The sequence below is a fragment of the Phaethon aethereus genome, assembly GCF_964289735.1.
Source record: "Phaethon aethereus genome assembly, chromosome: Z".
Classification (NCBI taxonomy): Eukaryota; Metazoa; Chordata; class Aves; order Phaethontiformes; family Phaethontidae; genus Phaethon; species Phaethon aethereus.
The window spans coordinates 67,308,896-67,330,015 of NC_138577.1; the positions used below are offsets into that span (position 1 = coordinate 67,308,896).

The following is a 21,120-nucleotide window of genomic DNA, read 5'->3' on the forward strand; positions in this document are numbered from 1 at the left end:
GTGTGGCCAGCAGGAGTAGGGAAGTGATCGTGCCCCTTTACTCACCACTGGTGAGGCAGCACCTCAAATCCTGTGTTCAGTTTTGGGCCCCTCACTACAAGAAGGACAGTGAGGTGCTGGAGCATGTCCAAGGAAGGGCAAGGGTGCTGGTGAGGGGGCTGGAGCACAAGTCTTATGGGGAGCGGCTGAGGGAACTGGGGTTGTTCAGTCTGGAGAAGAGGAGGCTGAGGGGAGACCTTATCGCTCTCTACAACTACCTGAAAGGGGGTTGTGGCGATGTGGGTGTTGGTCTCTTCTCCCAAGTAACTAGTGATAGGACGAGAGGAAATGGCCTCAAGTTGCGCCAGGGGAGGTTTAGACTGGATATTAGAAAAAATTTCTTTACCGAGAGTAGTCAAGCATTGGAACAGGCTGCCCAGGGAGGTGGTGGAGTCACCATCTCTGGATGTGGTGCTTCAGGACATAGTTTAGGAGGCATGGTGGTATTGGGTTAACGGTTGGACTTGAGGATCTTGAAGGTCCTTTCCAACCTTAGTGATTCTGTGATGTTGCCCAGAGAAGCTGTGGATGTCCCGGCCCTGCAAGTGTTCAAGGTCAGGTTGGACAAGGCTTTGAGCAACCTGATCTGGTGAAGGATGTGCCTGTCCATGGCAGAAAGGTTAGACTAGAAAGTCCCTTTCAACACAAACCATTGTGTGATTCCATGATTCAATGAAAAACTATTATGTGATAAAAGTTTTTAACATCAGAGGAACAGAAATTTGAGGGGAGACATCCTTAAGGCAGAAATTGGGTCTCAAAACTTAATCAGTGCATTTTTAACATTCTTACTCAATAAACAAGCTGCTACTAGATAAAAAATTAACTTCTAGAAACAAGTATGAAAAGAAATACCTGATTTTTTTTTAGAAATTCACATACTATTACTCATGTCAATAACTCATTTGCTTTTGCCTAAATACCAGGTACTATTAATCACACATGCAAACATTTATGAAGTCTGATGTTTAAGGTCAAATTGCACTTTACATAATTTATATAGCCTACAGTAAAAGCCTGAAAGGCTAAGAAACTTACCATTGTGCCACTAGCTATACAACACCAGGTGTCAGAGTTTCAGCTTACAGTCACATTGAAGGTATATGACATGCAATCTCGTTTACCCTCCTCTTTCAAATACAATCTAAATGTTCAGCTGCAGTTCTGATTTCTCCCTGCTTTATATTGTACTTTTGCAAATGTTATTTCATGCTGAAGGGCCTAACCCCTGGTGCACAGGCATTAATCGGAAAGCATCAGACCCCTCAGAGGCATTCAGGCAGATATCTTAAAAGGAAAATGGCAATCACATGCTGTCAGCCTTGATTTCATTAAATGCAAAACTGACAATGTAAGGATTTAAGTTACATAAGGGCAGATTTCTACCCCTGAAGAGTAATTTTGGTTGCTAGTCAAACTTCCTCCCTGCTTCCCCCTGGGAATAAAGTCTGTGGAGAACAGCATTGCACAGATCTCAAGAAAGACAGGACAGTGCCTGGAAGAACATTTCCCACTGGTGTGGGAAGTGTCTGGACCATTTGTTTAAAAAAAAATCATGGCCCAGAGGCTTGTGAGCAACACATAGGTAGAATGTAATTAATCAGGACTGAAACTAAGGCAGAATTCTTCTGCTCTCATTTTACATATTAGAAGAGAAATAGGAAGAGATTACTGCACTAGATGTTGTCTTGGTACTCCCCATCCGTTGCTGTGATGGCTTCCTCAAGATGAATTGCCGCGCTACCCATTAAGGCAAATGCTGGGTACATTATGCCAGAGCAGTCCACGTTGCACTCATAAAGGCATTTCATACAACCAGCATCGTAAAACCCCACCTTTCCTTTGTCCCAGTCAAGGCAGATGCCCATGCACGACGGCAGGGGAAAGATTCTGCTCGCCAGATCCTTGGGGGCAGCAGGTGTCGTGGGGATAAAGAACTTCTTCATACCTAAAGTGACCAGTGTGAAAGGCTGTGATGAGTCAAAGGAGGTGTCTTCACTCCCGCTGTCATGACCACTGTCTTGATCGTATCTAGAAGAGAAAACACAATCATTTGCTTTTGTCAAACTCTAAAGGGGGATCAGCGATGTGAGCTGGAGAAAACTATTTTACAAGATAGGTAAAACCGCATGATCACCCGCAAAAAAATATACCTAAGCCAGGAGGGAAAATGCATTTAATAGGTGGAGAACACTCACCTGGGCCACCTCAATTACTAACAGCTAAACGCTAATGAGGATGAGAACACAGAAGGCTTTATTGAGAAGCGGATATATCTCAATGTACTCATGCTAGGCAATCATTAATGAACCTACCTACAGGTACAGTAAATTAGATAACTTGAGAAGTAATTTAGCAAATATGACTAATTGTTACAGATGAGATATGTTTAACTTTATTTACATAATGTTAAACGACACCAGGAAATACATTTCACATTACTGTTGTCCTGTGAGTTTTCCATGACACTGCTGTATTACATCATCTTTAAAATTCACAACAAAAGAAGTAGTGGTTTAAGTTTTGGTTTTTTATTTGGTTGGTTGTTTTTTTTAAATGCTCTGCCTGGAGGCTGACCCTGCCTGAAGCCCTGTTTCCGAGTTGGTTACTGGGGAAAGTCTGTAGCCAGATTTGTTCAGCCTATGTGCTTTTCTCCCTACTTCTGGCCCCAGATAAAGACAAACCAGAGAAGCACACATTCTTCTGTGCAGACAATTCCTAGCTAGGTTTGTGGTTTTGGCGTGTTTGAGTGGACATCAGATGTGTGTCAGCTAAAGTTTTCCAGATATTTGTCTGGATAAGGAAAAAGAAATCGGGAAATAAGTATCCAATTTCTCAGTTTGCAAAAAGGCTCCATCTGACTTTCATCCACTCGAGACGTTGGTATTTTTACACTTTTCAGTATGTTATACAGGAGGAAGCCAATACACTTGTTAGATTCCAGAAAAAGTTAAGAGCCCCTAGGAGATATCCTCCCAGCCTTCAGTTCCTAGATACATCCAGGCTTACTACAACTGGAACCAAGAGCTGGAAATCTTTTTACTGGTTAGTCCACTGTACTTTGGCTTGTGCTCAGTAGCACTCCAGTATCAATTGCAAGCATAAAGTCTGGGATAAGCCAGGGACTTGGAATCCACCATGACACAAGCTACAGCGAAGATACAGAGATATGCACAGTGAACGTTGTACCTCTGAATGGCTGCCAAACCTAGTATGCAAAGGGAATTAAGGCAGAGTCTTACTACTGACAATTAAGCATTGCTTCAGTCTTGCAACTGATGCTTTTTTTTTTTTTTACCTTCTTGTTTTAACTGACATAGCTTGACATCTATAGGAACCTGATTCCTTTTCCAGAAAGAGAGAAAGAAACTAGGACTCTGGGTAATTAGAACATGTTTCTGGTAATAGCAGGGGATGAACAGGACAGTGTGCTTACACCATATCCTTTAAGCCACTTTCCGCTTGTTAGGTTCACCTTGTGTACTAACTGAGACCAGACTTACTCTTATTTTCAAAAAAGCCATTTCCTTATATAAAACATGTATTAAGCAAGAGTCTGCAATTTACCTTGGGCTGATCACATCATGGGTATTATGGAAGAATTTCTGTATCTTGTTGCTAGAAACAACTCCCACTTTCACTAGGTATGAATAGTCTTCCACACGAAAAGCCCAGAAATGCTTCCCTTTGGCAATCCCAGTGTCACCAATAATGTAATCCAGGGTTGTGTAGCATCCAATCTGCATGCGCTCAGATCCCAGCAGTAGAGGAAATCCAGCCCTACTTTCCACAGAGGTCCTTCTTGGGTTCAGCAAGAGATGTTCACTGTTGTACCCACATTTGTCATCAAAAAGAAAACTCAAAACTGAAAAACAGTATCCAAAAAAATTTCTTCTTAGTCAAGTATTTGGCCTTCTGTGCTTACAAACTACATTTTAAGTCACACTGGCATTAGAATTTCTCACTCTTAAAGGCTACCAGGAATGTCATGCAAGCTAACACAGTCTCAGTATGCTACCTACTTAACCTGTTTGTTAACAGTACTTCTAGACATTTATGCAACCAGTAACAGTATAATAGAAGTCTGGGAGCTGCTGGAAACCACCTACAGCTCTTAACACTAACAGACAGATTCAGCACCTTGTGGACATAAGAAAACCCAATACCTGGAGCTGGAGGCATACGCAAAATAACTTCTCGGCTCCAAGGGCTACAGATTGACCCTTTATATGCTCGAACTCTAAAGGCATAGCTGCTGTCGATATCAAGATCGGATATTACTTTGCTCTTGCTGCAAGCTTCGATCTCCTGCCATATCACACTCTCCTCTTCTCTATTAAGCTTATGATACTCAAGAATATAGGTATCAGCTGAGTCTGTCTTCCCAGGACTCTCCCAACTGATCAGAGCTTTGTTGTACATTCTGCTCTGCTCTTCATTGATTTCTGGTATTTCTAGACCTGGAATGCCAGAGATTCATGAGAAAAAAAAATTAGATATACTTTATTTTAGAATTAACCACACAAGCCCTTTGTTGAGTGTCTATAGCAGAGTGTGTGGGTGGGGCAGGGCAAAATCTAACTCACTCAGTTAAGTGCAGATGAGGATGGTTCTGCTCATGCACTTAAGGAAATCCCTTACTTTTTTTATTTACTTTGAAAGTTGCATTATTTACTTTTGCCAGCAGCTAAAAAACACATATAAAAACCTATTATTTTCCTTAATGCAAGAAAAAGCTTCTAGGAAGACCTAGTATTACTTAACTACAATATTTTGGAAGCTAATGTAAACTGGTACTGAATGCAATTGTACCTTAGCTTCTTTATCAAAGCTGAAGCTAGCATTGCTGCCAGGTAATGCCTTGTGGATCATGGAAACAGAAGGGACAATGCAACTCACAAGACTGAGTTCTGCAGCTGAAGCCCTGCGTGAGTTTTGCCTCTTTCCACAGAAGCCCTTAAAGCCTTAAAGCCATAACTCAAGACATGATGCTCTCACAATTTACCATTGAATTGGAAAGACAAGTCACCAAGAATCTCTTCTTGCTTGGTTATGTCCACCACAAAGTCTTCAAAAGTAGTTTCAGCTGCTGGCGTGAAGCTCTTCAGAGATTCGGTAGCTTTTTGGATTCTGAAAGCACAGAAGCAGAGGGAAGGCAAAAGAGAGAAGAGGGAAGTCACATGTGTGTGTTCCTTAAAGTAAAATTCTAGTTTTGCTTTAAAAAAAGTTCTGTTCTCATGTACTTACTGATGTCTTCCAGGAATTTCTGTCTCTCTAGACAGAATTTAAAAGCAACATTTCAAGGCCTTTTGTACATCAGCGTAAAGATAACGAACAGGTTATCAGTTCAGTTGGCAGAGCATTTTAACAATTTGGAGCATTATGTTCAAAGAACAAAATAGGTGTGAAGCGCTAATGGAGAGCATCTATTAAGATCAAAGAGTTTAAAGCCAGAAGAGACCTGTTAGATTAACTTGCAAATACCCACTACAGTCTCTGAGCAAAGGAATGTGTCAGTGAGCTGAAAGGGTTACCCTTCCACTGCAGTCCTACCCAACAGAGCCCTTCCCGTGGGCTGTTTCTTAACACACACTGTCATGTAGTAATTTCTACTGAATGGTACTAGGACCATCTCTGAGCCTCCAAAATACAAGGTACTGCATTCAGTCCTTTGCTAGGAGGTGTCAAAAGAATGTGAATGACCAGACATCCTGAAACAGTACCGGTACCTCAAACAGAACATAATTAAGATACCTGGCATGAAGTTGCTTTGCTGTTTGAACAAAACAAGATGGATCAGTTTCCTTAAGCACTTCTTGAGCGTATCCTACAAGGCCATTATTTTCCAGGAGCCCTTGATATTCTTCTGCTTGTGCTTGCAATTTTTCCAGCCTTACATTCTTAGAAGCTTCAATTGTCCTGAGAGCTGCAGTTTTCTTCTCTTCCAGGACATGAGATAATTTCTCAAAACTCCGAGATGCTTCTTCTTTAGCTCTTTCACTGTTGCACTAGGAGAAAACAAAAGACATTTTAGACAGATTCCACAGTGCTGTGGCTGTGTGCAGAAACATACTTAAGCTTGTTCAAGATACCATAGCAGTCTAGTCATCTGCTTGACAGACAAGACTAATGAGCTTTGTTACGCTCTTGAGCACTGAAAATGCAATCAGCACTGCACCCAAGCTAGTAAGCATTTACTACCTTAACACAGAGAATGAAGAGCAAGGAAGTATTCTTCTGATACTGACTTGAGTTATGCACAGCATTTTTCTAAAGAGCTCATGGAAAAGCACTGTAAAAGTAGGTCAGCCTCTGAAGTCTTCATGCCCAAGAGCTAGGTGCTCTTCCACTTTCCCTGATCACCCTAAACTGGGGGTCCAGCCCAGTTTCTCATGTATGCTCTCAGGAGCATAGTGCCACCTCTGACTAGTGCCCTGGATAAAAGCAACTACAAAGCACAGAGACAATCCATACTGAGATACAGGCAGGGCCAGGAGCTCCTGCAATTTCTGCCATTGCCTCTTCCAGTTTGTATGTAAGCTCCCAGCTCTGACTCTTCTGCAGAGAGATTTTGCCCTTAATTCTGACTGCACTGCAACAACCTCAAGGTAAGCAGACAGAGTCAATTGTGCAGCACCATTAATACACAAGCACGCTAAGTCTAACCCACCTCTCTTTGATTAAGGTATGAAATAAGCTTTATTTCAATTAAATTTACAGCAGCACCCAAAACTTAACTTCCCTCTGTATGTTGCCCAAATTTCCCACACTGTCAGGATTAGGTCTTACCGTGTGTGACACAGGACTAACCCAAACTGTTCAAAAATTGTTTCACTGGCTAAGTGAAAAAACCCAAAGTATTTGAAACACTTCACTGAAAACAGTTTGAGTCCCTGCTGTGTCCCTGCAAGGGCCATTCCAAGACAGCTCGCAAGTCACTCTTACCTCTGTTTCTTTCAGCAGCAGATCCAGCTGTGTGATGTAAGCTTTCACCTGGCTCTCCTTACTGATGATGTACTCGACAGCTTTTGAAAGCTTATCCTGTTAAAATAAAACACCAATTGGGCAGAAAAAGGGTATCCCACCCGAACTGACAACCAGCACCGGCAGGTCATCCAGCTAGCGCTCAGTTTATCTGGTTACAAGGACAACAGCCAGCCACCAGTTAGGACCAGCAGCTCTGCACAGAACTGCTCGGTGACCCGCCGTGGCCGTGCAGGGACACCGGGCCACTGCTGTGAGCAGGACTGAGGGCACAGCCTCTAAGGACGAGAGGTAACAGCCTCAGCTGGCTCATCCTTCCCCAGCCACAGGAGACACCCTCTCGTAGGCTAGGAAGATGAGGTTTCAGGACGTTACTAAACTTACAGAAAAGCCTCGTCAGTTATTAACTCATTTGTAGTACAACCGGCTAGAAAAAAATGAGTGGTTCAAAGCACTAATTTATGAGTGTCTCTGCACTTCCTTAGTTGCAAGAGTTAAAAGCTGTACAGGAAAAGCCTTGCAAACAGGCAAGGAGGCCAAAGAGCAGGAGGCAGGCCAGTCTGGTCTCTTTGTGTTTTTTTTTTTTCCTGTGAGCAAGAGAGTAAGAAAAGGAAGAAGAGGAGGTAGCAGCAATCATTCTTTAATAACAAAGCAGCGTTTGCAAGTCCTCCCTGTTGCACTGTGCTTGGGGAATTAACAGCTACGCAACTTCAGAAACATACAAGGTCCCAACAGATACTTCAGATGCAAAATTTTCAGGAGTGCTTCTAAAGTAGCAGCTAACCGAAGCCACAAGGACGCTTAATCTGAACATCCAGGAGTAAAAGCTGGATTGTAAAGCATGAACTGCTTAAACCTTCTGCATTGGTCAGTACTGCTGTACAGTTGGCTAAAATAAGGTGGGAGCACTTTTAAGGGGTTATGTTTCAAGCCTCATGGAAACTACAGTTTAGTTTCTCAGACATGCGCTATGTCACACTAATATATACATTAACAGATGTTGCACAACACCATGCCTCATGATGAGGAGTTCAGTGTCCTCTAAACACAGGTCCTGGCTTCCTGCCAGAGGGAGTTTGCAGTTACACCAGAAGCTCAGTACTCTTCGCCATCTTAAGGCCAGGTCCAACAACATTGACTTTTACCTTAAGGGTTTTGTAGGCAGTGCTCATGGTTGTTACTCTATGGTTTGCATGACATCCACCCAGTTTACAAAGATGACAAACAGGCCTTCTGCAGATTTCACAGTACATGTTTACCCTCTCCATTTCATGTTCTGGACACATCAAAATCTGAAAAGAAAAAGAGAGCAAAGAGAATGCAAGTTTGCTTCCAAAAACTGAGGTGCTCAACAAACCACAAAAACACTCAATCATTCCACAGTAGCATCCGATTCTGTATTTCTTGTATTCAGTTTCTTGTCAATCTTTTATATTTGTCCATGCCAGCGACAGCCAGCAGAGGAACACACACAGTTTCACGATGTTTACAGGGAGTAAACCTGTAGCAACATCTGTGTACACATCACATAGCCTCCATACTGCAATCAGCCGTAGCCTCCATATTGCAATCAACCATGTCACTCCTGTTCAGAGCTGTAAATGCAATACGTAACACACCCCCCCTGTTAAATTTAATGTTAAAATCATGCCGGCATCTCAGCTCTCTCTCAAAATGGCTATGAATCGTTTCTTAAAGCAAGAGTTGACATAATTCTGTAATGATTTAAGTCGAAGCTAGACTTGGATCAGCCACACAGCCATTGCTCTTGGAGCAACAAATGAAATGCAGCCGCCACCACCAGTCACAGTCATTTTAAAGACAAAAGGCTCCAGTGTTTCAATATTTCTATCTGACTCCAATTACAAGTTGTTCACGCTGAGCGCTAATTCCAGAATCAGCTTAAACAGCATTGTGAAAAAACTGATGTCTGTTAAAAATCATCTTTCAAAAACTGAACACGTTGAAATAACTGCTCAAAGAGGAAAAAAAAAAGTGCTGCTCAACTCCAAGCTCAAGCAACAGGTAAAACTGTCTAAAAGGGGGGCTGGAGGGAGGGTGTTAAAAAAAAAAAAATCCTTTGCCTCATTCCAGAGCACTGAAAGACACTTGGGTCCATCTACTCCATGTTACCAAAGAAGAGCTCTTGAGAAAGCTTTTCATTTCATGTCAAGGAGAAGAACAAGACAGCAATGCCAATAGTCAAGCTTTAAAAGTATCATCTTTTAACTCACCAAAAAAAAAGGACACAAAAATAGAAAACTGTGAGTAGCATAAATATGGACACACTAAGCTAAAACTGCAGACCATCTCCGAAACTAATTCTCAAGCCCCAAATGTTATCTTAGGCTATGGTGAAAAGGCCAAAGACACCAGTTTCACTAGCGCCTTGGCACGTAAGACTGTCATTAAGCAGAATATGCAATAAACTACGGCGTTGTCAGTGACCACTGGATTTAAAAAAAAAGAGAGAAAGGAAACTTTCAGGAAAATCAGCTATGCAGACAGACATCTCGAAAAACTGCAGTCATGCTGTTAGCCTGCGGAAGTAATTTTTCCACAGCAGTGCACAGTCACACCTAACAGAAACCACATATTTTCATTCACCTCCTCCTATAAGCAAGAATTACAGCCTGAAAGCTATAGAGACAGAAGAGGTCAGCAGATTACCTTCTCTAGTTCTCTCAAAATTCAAGAACAACGAACCCAGTATGTGCTTCTCCCATCCCCACCACACACGCTACAAAGTGCTCTCTGGGTGTAAATTAAAGTGATGACTTGGGAACATTGTTTAGGAGACCAGCAAATACTCCATGCATTCAGTTCAGGTCTTAACAATGTAGTGCAATGAAAAATGCACTTTTCTTTCTTCATATTAAAAGCTCAAACAGTCCTGAAAAAAGTCTCCGTACGGGCACAGTAAAGATCAGTTTCCTGTTGTTAGGAAGTTTTTCCACAAAGTACATGTATCTATAGTCGATTTAACTATACTATGTTTTTCTAGGGGTTTTTTTTTTAGATTTTTTTAAACAGTACATGTGTCTTCACATATAATTTAAAAAAGCTAAAACCCACACACGTGCACAGACTAGATGCATCAAGGTCAGAATGATCTAAACGACTTCTCCCCCTTTTGCTCTGCTTTAACAGAATTCACCTACTAACTTTTAAACCCAAATTCAGTCTGTATGTAGTATAACAACGTATGGTACATTTAAGAGTACACAAGGATCACAAGATGCCTTTGGGATTTTTTAAGTAGCAACGTTGCAGCAGTGAGGGTTTAGATACCATAGAAGCAAAGTTTTTAAAGAGCTGTACAGCTGTAAAATGCTGTACAGCTGTAATTTTACAGATTTCCAGATCAAGAGCTGGAAGACAGCATGCAAACTTCAACCTTACTCGTTTATCCAATAAAGTGACATTTCACAAAGACAGCTGTGTGCTAGTGCATTTTAAAGCGCATCAAGCACTTGCTTGCTCTTAACTGGAAAGAATGTGTTAGACTCAAGAAAAACTGCACTAAGTGGCCTTCTGTATGTTGACTATCTGCCAGCTCGCTAACTTTGAGGCTCAAATTTTTCCAGCCTCAGAAGGAAGGAACACCACCAGTCAAGAGCTTAATACACATTGCACATTAAGTAGAATTGATTAATAAAAATTAATCAGGACTCCTTGAACATCAGCATTTTGGATATCTGTGGGACCTGAGGTCACCGGCCACAGGCACGCAGCAAGTGCTGGGACATTAAGACCTACTGTGGTCCTTTGTTAGAGAGACGGCAGCTGTGATTAATTCCTCCTATCATGTAACTTAAATCCAGTAAGGCACTGCAGTGTTCTGCACCATGCTTAGCAGAAGAAACAAAGGTGACAGCACTTTGCAATCACTGGTCTGTCGGAATGCCGCAGCAGCAGCATGTGAAGTAGAATTGCCATTACATTTTTCTCTTCAGCTAGAGTTAAAAAAAAATAATAGGGTGTAATAACAACAGAGACCTGAACTCTGCCTTTTGCTATTGGTAGATGCAAGGCAGAAGGAGGCAAAGCAGATACTTGGTGATGGATCAAGTTCAGGCAGAAAACATCCAAAGGGAAAATGCTGTAAGGGGGCAGGGGGGAGGTCAGTTGTATTGGGTGTTTTAAGTTTACCACACACAGGCATCCTCCTTGATCCGACTTTTAGAGAAAAGCACTGCCATTCTAGATGTTCAAGATCATTAAGTCTTACCAAAAAATGAAAAAAAAGACCCAAATCACAAAACACACAATCCATTCCCCAAAGTAAAAAATCCTTATTTTTAGGGTCCCCTTCAAATATGTTCTCAATGTCCTCTTCAATGACAACCACTTCAGCATCAACAAAGAACAAAGGTTTAGGGTTCACTCAATAAATAATGGCAATAAGTCAATAAAGCATGGTCCTAAAAAAATAAATAAATGGTCCTAAAAAGCAACTACCGTTGCACAGACATGTCTGAAGCTAAATGAGAACACTGCAACTCAAATTCTGTAAGATATGGTATACTTACCTTGGGTCTGAAGTTGGTAGTTGGTGCTACATATTCATGCTGAGCTTTCACAGTTCCCCAGGGATGATGTATTTTAAAACATTCATTGCAATAGCTTGCACTGCAGTCCATGCAGCTCTTTGTGGACTCTTGAGGTGGAAGTTTGCAGAAATCACACATAATAGCAATGGCTGCCCTGGCTGCCTGTCTGTATCTTTCCACAATGGTTTCCAAAGTAAAGTTGCGAAATAAGCCATTGATGCCACGTTCTCCGAGATCGATATCCCGCTGGCAACCCGGACAAGGAAATATGCTTGATCTAGGAGTCAGTGAATTGCGTTTTCTCCCTGTGTAGACACGAAATCCTGATTTAGGAGAAGCATAAACAGAAGGGGGTTATGTTTTAAAGGCAGAAGCACAGGAATTTATAAACTGATTCCAAACTATCATAGCACATTGCCCAAACCAGTACAATACCAATTCGTATGCAGTCTGCCAAGCCAAAGAGAACACATTTGCCCTGACAAGACAGTGTAATGTCCGAGTCCAGGGGCCATTACAAACTACTACTCTAAAACTTAACTCTACATTAAGATGAATTTAGCTGTTCCAATCCTACCTCTTCATCTAGGTGTGGATGCACTCAAGTTGCAGCCCTTTGAAACACTAAACACAAAACCTTCCAGAAACCCACTGGTTTTAGGCTAACTGGCTGCCCATATAGAGAGCAACAGCTTTGTAGCATACTGAAGCGAAAGATGCTTACTCCCAGAGTGAGACTAGTTATTCCCTGATAAATATAGCCGACTTCAAGCTCTTGGAAATTTGCTTTCGCAGAGTCAAACGTCTCTGGCTCATCCCAAGTGGCATCATAAACAAAAAAAAAAAGAGGAAAACAAGAGAGCTAGATACTATCAGTATGAAACCTCAGCCAAATAATTTTGTCGAAATACGCAGAGGCTGACTTGGCCCTTGCTGAATGGCTTGATAAAGGAGGGCTCCTAAGGAAGCCCTGCACACCAAAGGGCATGTATGTATAGTTACGTCTGAGAGACCCCGCTACCCTGAACTGGGGAACCACAGATCTGCACGGTTACACTGGGTATGTCTACCTCCTTTCGCTTCAAAAAGGGACAGCAGAGAAGCTGCACTCCTACCAAACTGCTACGCACAAATTTCCCCTCCTCTCCAAAATAAAGTGATCGACGGCTCAAGTAAAGCGTCAAGCCTAAGGAGCCTTTGGAGCCTGTTCAAGGGGTTGGCTCACACAGACCCAAAAGCTACTTACAGGGTAACGTTCCTGAGGCTATCAAACAGGGAGTGCATCCCCATGCCTCACCCCTGAACCCACAGGGCACAACTATCAAAAAGCATTATGTACTTCTGAAGCAGTCTGAGCCAGTGTTTAGGCTTAACATGTATCCTCTCAGCTTCCCCTGACAAAGAAACAAAAAAACATCCTCGGTAGCTGGAGCGCGGTTTTAAGACCCCTTTGAGAGGACTGCATGTTGGTATAACTAAAAAATTTGTAAATGGAGGCGTGACTTAAAGCTGAGTTCTTAGCGTTGAAATGGGTTCTTCTTCAGAAAGGGAAATTCGTTCCCATCTGTATTTAGTCAGCATCTTCCCATCAGAAATCTTGATGCTTCATTTCTTTTTGAAGTGTCCTCTGATGCTATCCAAAAGACACTTGCCTTGTGCCACTCTCCGTGGCTGCTTCACAAACCTCCCTTCCTATCATGCCCTTTCCAACCTCTTCAAAAACAAAACAAAACAAAAAAAAACACCCCCATAAGAAAACAGTTCCTTTAAAAATCCTTGAAATGTGCCCCATGATACTTATGCATGACCGTCAGCTAAGAAGCCACAACCAGAGCGTAAGGTGTACAAGCTGCCAGTCTCACACTCAGCTGATCTCATGCCTTTCTGTAGGTTCTGAGCAGAAAAACTACACTGTATTTACAGAACAGTATGGGTGACACAAGGCACCGGTATACAACTCTCTGGCTAAGGGAAGCAGAGATTTTTTTCTCCTAATTTTTTTTTTTTTTTTTCAGTACTTACTTGAAGTAAATTAATTACTCAAACTGCACGTCCTGCAGCACCTGTAACTTGGCATACGCAGCAACGCACACATGCAACGCACAGCAACAGCAGCGAAACACATTATTTCCATTATTTCCAATGTATGCTCCAAGCTAGCACTGCACACAGGAACACAGAGAGATCTTCTACACAGACTTCTACAGCGGCCTGAGCAAAAAGATGATTTTGCATGCAGTGCCATGCAGTCAACAGCTACAGAAAGGGATGTGGAGTACTCACATTTGCTACAACTAAGAAAATAATGACGCAGTGTCGTATGTACAGGGACTGCCTACAAGCGGTACACTACAGCGGAGAGCAAGCAATGACAAAGCGAGAGAACAAGAAAAAACAACATGGTGCAGTGGTCAAGTTTAAAAAGACAATCTGAAATTCGTATCCGGTAGCATGCTTTTGAAGTCTGGCCCAAGCGGCTCAGACATGGAAGGGGTGTTTGTTTAATCTAAAGGTGAGCTCAGCTACATCCCAATGGAGGCCTTTCATTCTGCCCATGGTGGACCGAAACGAGACCGCCATCAAGAGCCATGCTCTGCGAAGACTGGTGACACTCTGCTTACGGAAAGCACCCCAGTACCAAGGAGGTCCTGCCTACCTTCAGATGTCTCATCCCTTTTCATTGACAGCACTCCAAGAGCCTAGGGTTGGTTTTTTTTTCCCCCCTGTTTTAAACCCTGGAAGTTTACTGGTTAAGCTTCGTGGCGTGCTCTGACACGTCAATACTTAAAAGTATGGAAACATTATCTTTTTGCCTAGAGAGCATTAAAACACTAACACGCAGTAAGAATTAGTCTGCTTTCTACTTACAGGATTTCTAGACCCATATTTTAACATGAAAGCACTGATGAAGTGATAAATTTCTTGGAGCACTATCCTTCCTATCTGTCTTGTCTCCAGTTTGCTAAAAAATGGAATTCTACTTATGTAAAAAAAAAAAAAACACACAAAAAAAGCAGCAAAAACCATGGATTTTGTAGTCGTATTAGATGTGCAGCTCAGAAACCTAGGTCCTCCCCATATTCTCTTTTACACTCTGCCAATCTGGTTTACAACAAACTAGTATGTATTATGTGAAATGTTAGGAATCATCACAAGAAATTTTCCACTGCGGTTTATAAACAGACCACTCCACTTGCAATTAATAACTCCATCAATAACTAAAAAATTAGCACAACATGTGCCCATGCTCAGACACCAAACTCACAAGTATTAGGATACAGATTCCAAAGACTCAAGTCAAAGAGCAATCTTAAGCATGTCTTTTAAAGACAATGTTTAAACATCCTCTTCCCAAGGAGGGGTACCAACACTTAAAATGTTGAAAAGCCCAATCTGCAGCTGATGGTTTGCAAAGGGATAAGACATCTTAAGGATAAAATTGTGTTTTCCAAGTAAACAGTATCACCAGAATTCTATGGTTATGGAAGACATGGAAGTTAAATGTGTGAGAGTTTAAAAAAATACAGATTTTAAAAGTCAACTGGATTCTCATAAAAGTTTTTTAAAAATATAAATGTATATTGCCACTCCCCCCCAAACTCAGTTAATGCTTTGGGACAGATTTTTATGAAGAAAGAAAACAAAACATGAGAGAAGTCAGTAGCTGCAAAATATAATTTTCAAATACTTTAATCTTCCCCAAATCAAGGGCTCTTTCCACAAAAAGAACAAACAAGGACAGCTTTCCAAGAGCTCTGATGGTGTTCCACGCTTATCTATGTTTTATGGCACTTTCAGCGTTCAGCTGAGGCAATTTAAACTTCCCCTTCCAATTAGCTGCTTTGTCCTCCACTGAGTGTGAAATTCAGACTTGTGTTTAGCTCAGTTCATGCCTTTCTTGAAGGACACAATACTTCTATGGGTTGCTCATGTGCCTGCTAATATTATGGTAACACAGAGCATTGGGATTTTTTTTTCCGTTTTTGATAGAGCATCACATCAAAAAAAGAAATATTTATGTTAACAAGCCCACACAGTGGCTGAGATGCTCAGAGTAGCTCAGTTTTGGAAATTAGATGTACTTAAAACAAAGAGACACTGTCTATCCTTCAACCAGACTGTGTTACTAAGCACGCCAAACATTACAAGTGTGTCAATTTAAAATACTTAGTTTTCCTCATACATTCATGTGCTGTGCTAAATTTCCAGATCCAAAACTACCTATTCAGATTAACATGGTGCAAATTTTAATCTGCTTCTTTATCAAATTAAGCCATCTCAGACACAATGAAGAACCAGTATTACCTTCCATTTAAAAGCGATGGCCAATGATGGCCTCTAAATGTTACAAAGATCAATCTAATAATTACAGTTCACTACCAGCAAGACAGCAGTTTTACTGAAATGTGAGCATGTAAACTCTTGAAAATTAAAAAGCATGGGGCAGGGGGGGGGTGACTATTGGGTTTTTGTTTTAAAGGGAAGAGAGAGCGTGTGGTTTTGCCCCCATCAATGTATGTTCCATCACACATACCCACAAGAAAAAAAATATAATCCAACCCTTAACTGAATTCCAGTCCAGTTGACCTTTAAGTCAGTGTTAAACAGAATGAAAAGCTTTCCTTACAGAAGTCCTTTGCTGTACCTTTGCTCACTGCAAAAGCCATTTTGTGGACTTGACCACTGACAAAAAGCTATATGCTAACCAACAATATTTAACTCGAGATCTAAATGCTGGACTATCTCTAGCCAATACAAGAACTGAAGCATTTCTACCTCTCCACCCAAAAGACCTCCTCTGTGAGGCTGCAAACAATGAACAGAAAACTGTTTAGAAATCAAAAAAAATGAGATATACCATTGGTTTACAATGGTTCAAATGAAAAGCATCAACCGTGTCCTCTCCTGTGGCTGGTAAACTACTGCCGGGCTGAAAGGCAAGAATAAATCAACTGTAGTATTTAAGCAGAGCAGAAAAAGGGGGAAAAGAAGAGATTGGGGGGAGGGGAAAGGACGCAAGGAGAGATACTTCAAACATTCAGCTTCTGCATCCTCCATCAATGCTGCACAAGTGTCAACATAACCTCATTACATGCTTTACTCTAATCACATCAACATTGTAATTACATTAACATTACAGAAAATGGATTAGCAATAAGAAATATCCTCTATTTTCATTTATATGCAACATAATTTTTGTTAATAAAGAATAATTTTATGTACAACATGAAGAGTGGGGTTGTTTTAAACCAACACATTAGATTTTAAGAAGCACAATTACTCCATTTCAACTGAAAAATAAAGAGTCCCACCCGTTCTGGCCTTTTTACATTAAGATAAATTGTATTTGTAAATGCAAGCTGCGAGCGCACAACATATACAGAACCTGGACCAGTTCCTTCTGGCATCTCAAGAAGTTAAATGTCAAAATCATTTTAAATAGATGATACTCCTCACAGAGATAGCAGGGATTCCTTAAGTGAAAAAAAGAAAGATAAAAAACTCACAGCGGGAGGAAAGTGTCATATACATTTTCAAATATAACAATAAAGTCTTGACACGGACATGCCCTGCACAAGCCTACCAGAAATTCTAGTGTTTTTTTTCCTATACATGCGAGGCCCCACTTTGGCTGTTTTCTTGTATGTTTTCTCTCAAAGACAGTATAACCTGATTGTCCAAGTGTATTCTTTAAAGTTCCCATTTCCATATGCTTTTCATTTTGTAAATTTGAACTGTCTGAGATGGTAATTTTCCTGTGATGTGCATCTGCCCAATGTTCTTTGGGGGGGAAGCCCATTATTTCCAAGTCTCAACCCTCTCTTGCTACTCATCAAACAGGTATGAAGTCTTTAGGAAAGCATTCATCTCCCTCTACTAGCAACTCAGATGAGGAGATAACACACGTACCTTCCCATCGGTTTGCTGGGATAGTGGCGGACTACTGTGGATTTAAAGATTACAACCCCTGCAACAACTTGCGTGCGTGTATCTCGGGGGGGGCAAGAGTACCCAGCATGGGTCTCTCCTGCCCTGTTAAGGGCATAACAAAGTAGTAACGCTAAACCTTGCCAGAAACGCAGCCAACAACGATGGCAGCACTGCGAACTGAACCCTGGAAATCTAGCAGGAACGAAATGTCAGGTTCCCAAGGGAGCTATGCCTCCTCCAAGCACAGGGCGGGCTCTGCCACGGCACCGCGTGCAGGTCGTGTTGTGCTACATCAGGAGAGCAAGCTGGAGGGCAGCTTTGGATGGGAGATAAAGGATTATCTCCCCACTTCTGCCGCTGAAGGCAGCGTGGAGAGGCTGCTCACCACGCACAGCCTGTCCGATACTCCCACACTTCGCAAGCCACAGTTTTTGCAAGGTGGTCAGGTCGCCCACAGTGCACCCACTAACTCCCTCCAGGCACCCAACCTGGCGCTCCAATGTCCACGTGAAAAGATAAAGCTGAGAACAGCTGCAGCGGAAACCGGTGACCACTTCAGCCCACGCGCACAATGTCATGCCATGCCAGAACGCTAGGCTTACTGAGGAAAAAAGGGAACAGACTCTGATTTGGGAGAAGGCCGTCACCAGTGGGCTCCCTTCACTCAAACTTCATGTAACACTGCAGTTAGAGAGGGCTTAGAAAGCAGCTGAAGTGTATGTAGAGCTAAACAGTGACTGTGGGGCTTGTGCACAAAATGTCCAGAAAACAGGACTCTAATGAAAATAACTAACCATTTGGCTTGGGCATCCCCTCAAGTCATGTAAGCCTCAACCCACCAAGCTACAGCACACACTGCATTCAATTCTCAAACTGATTTGAAAGAGTACCAGTACTAACAATTCAGGAGCTGTTTAAGAGCAGCAGGTGAAATAAAACATTGGGACTTTGAAGACCGGGGAGGATGAACGTAACACATCAAATGCAAGATACAGCTTTAGCACTCGTCTTGTGGGTGACTATTCCAGAGCACCACGGAGTGTGGTTTTAAAGTGGGTAATTATGTCAGAAGGAAGCCTAAAAGCCAAGATGAGGTTTCTTTCAAGAAGCATAGCATGCACAAAGTACTTTCGATGCATCTGTGTAAAAGTGGATCAACTCATCCATGGATTACACAGAGAGCTGTAAGAATTTTTCTAGTGTGATATCACAAAGACCATGAGGAGTCCCACAGCTAAGTGGTCCTTATACAGCTTCGAGCAGACCACTCAAAGCGACTGTTAGCACAGTCTTCTTACAGTCATCTGTCCTCCAATGCTGCAACCATGCAATGATCATCATCTATAGAAAATGATTTATTGTAAATGTAATGCAGTGCATAGGACAAAACTACCATTTGCAACGTCTGCAGAGGCTCAGAAGGAAGTTGGAACTACTGAATTTAGGCTGGCTGAAACCTGAGAGAACCACCCCAACAGTACTACTGACAGGCAATAAAATTGCTGAAAATCTGCATCTCGACGCTATTGAACATGATGCTGTTGCATCTCAACGTAACTGAAATGTAGGAATAAACAAACACAATGGTTACAAAGCTTTACAAGATGCCACACAGAGATATTATACATGAACTAAAGTGTATTGTCCTTAAAAATATTCCCATTGTTCTTGCCACAGAATGAACAAGACTTGCACTATCCCCAAGTCATCTCTTTAACCATGTCAGAAGTACTGGGAAGACATTTTACCAATGTAGATACCATTCAGCTCAAGTCAGTCTAACAGATAAAATTAGGAAAATGCACAAAAATTTTGATACATACCTGATCTACTAATCCTGTCAATTCTGTCCATGCTAGAAGAAGAGATTTTAATCCGAGGGCTACTCTGATTAGAGGATTCAGAGCCTCCATCAGCCAGGGAGTCTTCAAATGCAAAGAGTATTTCTTTCACACATTTGTGACAGACATTGTGCTGGCAAGGAAGGATCAGTGGATGGGTAAATAGTTCGTTGCATGCTGGGCAGATGAGCTCTCTTTCAATGCCCTTAATGGCAACCTTCGTGACAGAAAGGAGGAGAAACAAGAGTAAGCACAGAGAACACAAGCCAACGTGAAGACTTAACAGCACAGCTGTACACCTGTGTGCCACCGAACCCCAGATCTGCAGACTCGTCATGGCACACAGCTTCAGCTCGTTTGAAGCACTCCTCTGGTTAACGCTGCAAACAAATCTCGATTAACATTTATGAAAGCACTGACAACATGCATTCCCACTGAAATGAACACTGCCACTAGGCAAACCCAGTTCATCTTCAGGTCATGTCTGCATTGCAGGGGAGGAGAGGAGAGGAGGGGAGTCGTCTTAATTCGACTCAAAAGACCTGGTGGAAGGAAAGCAACCGTACTCCTTAACAATAGGGATCCACACGTTTAACTGCGCTTGCTCGCTCTCTTTTTCAAGAAGCGGGGCAGAGGGGAGAAAAAATAAACGAAGTGTCAGACTGGTTAAACAAGAGGCTTTGCTGCCGTGTAGTTCACACCTACGGGCTGAAACTGCCTTGACTTCATTAGGCTAATAGTTCCAGTCAGGAGCTGGATTTACCTACCTATTTATGTCTTTATGTACCGCACGACGCGCAGCCCGCGGGCCAGCGCAGCCCTGCGGCGGCCGAATGGCCGCACCGCCGCCTGGCACCGTCCCCTCTGTGCGGAGAGCCAAGGGCAAGCGAAGCCCCAGCGGAGCATCAAGTGGCGGCGGTAGCCGCCGGCCGCGCAACGCCCGCTCGGCCCCGCTGGCTCCTCGCCGCTCAGCCCACCGCGGCACCCGACCGGTCTGATTCGCCTGCCTCTCCGCCAGCGCTGCCCCCGCCCGAGGGTCACGGTACGAGCGCTGCCCGCCGCCCCGGCACGGCGGGGCTGCCGCTCGCAGCCGGACAGGGACGAGGCAAACAGTCTCCCCCCCCGCCCCCCCGCAAATCCACCACCCCCCGTAGCACAAGGCGCCGCAGCGGAGCGGACGGCAAGCCCCGACCCGGCGGCCGCGACCCCCGGCTCCCCCGCCCCGCCGCGCTCACCGGGCTCTCCAGCTGATCTCCCTCCATCCCAGCGGCGATGGCTGCTGCCAGCCCGGCGAGGCGCCGTGAGGCCGGGCAGAAAGCAGCCCGCCGAGGGGCGGAGGAGTGGCGTCCGTCGGGCGGTGCCAACGGCAACGCCCAGCGCACAATGGCGAGCGGGCGCGGCACCGGGCACCGGCGGCGCGGCGTGGCGGCGGCCACGCCCGCGGGGGGCAGCGCGGCGCCGGCAGGGGGCAGCACGGCGCCGGGCCCGCCGGGGTTGCCCGGCCACCGCCCCCGGGGCGGGGCCGCCGCCCCCCCTGGCCAGTCCGCCCCCTCCTCCGATGCCGAGGGGGAATTGGCTCCTATTTTTTATTATTTTGCGGGTTTTCTTCTTTCGACAAACGGCACCGGAAATGCCGCCCATGCCAGCGGCGGGGAGCGCTCAGCGCCGTCCCGCTCAGAACCCTGCCGTTAATAGTCTGCCGTGGCAACAGATGTGGCACGGCTGTGTGTCCGTCCCGGGGGAGGGACGCCGCGACAGGCTGGGCGTGGGAA

General features: G+C 43.5%; 1 protein-coding gene across 2 annotated transcripts; it reads right to left on the reverse strand.

Annotated features, from left to right (window-relative positions):
* Window positions 1–1,715: 1,715 nt before the first annotated feature.
* TRIM36 (tripartite motif containing 36) lies at window positions 1,716–20,610 on the reverse strand (the record flags this gene model as incomplete). Of its 2 annotated transcripts, none has more annotated exons than XM_082013658.1 (10): window positions 1,716–2,070; window positions 3,607–3,904; window positions 4,206–4,499; window positions 5,045–5,169; window positions 5,794–6,047; window positions 6,985–7,080; window positions 8,169–8,315; window positions 11,556–11,881; window positions 19,331–19,565; window positions 20,584–20,610. In XM_082013658.1, the coding sequence occupies 10 exons, from the start codon at window positions 20,608–20,610 to the stop codon at window positions 1,716–1,718; spliced, it is 2,157 nt and encodes a 718-aa protein (XP_081869784.1). The 2 variants fall into 2 exon arrangements, with proteins under 2 accessions (XP_081869784.1, XP_081869783.1); XM_082013657.1 differs by having other exon boundaries at window positions 11,556–11,899.
* Window positions 20,611–21,120: the final 510 nt, after the last annotated feature.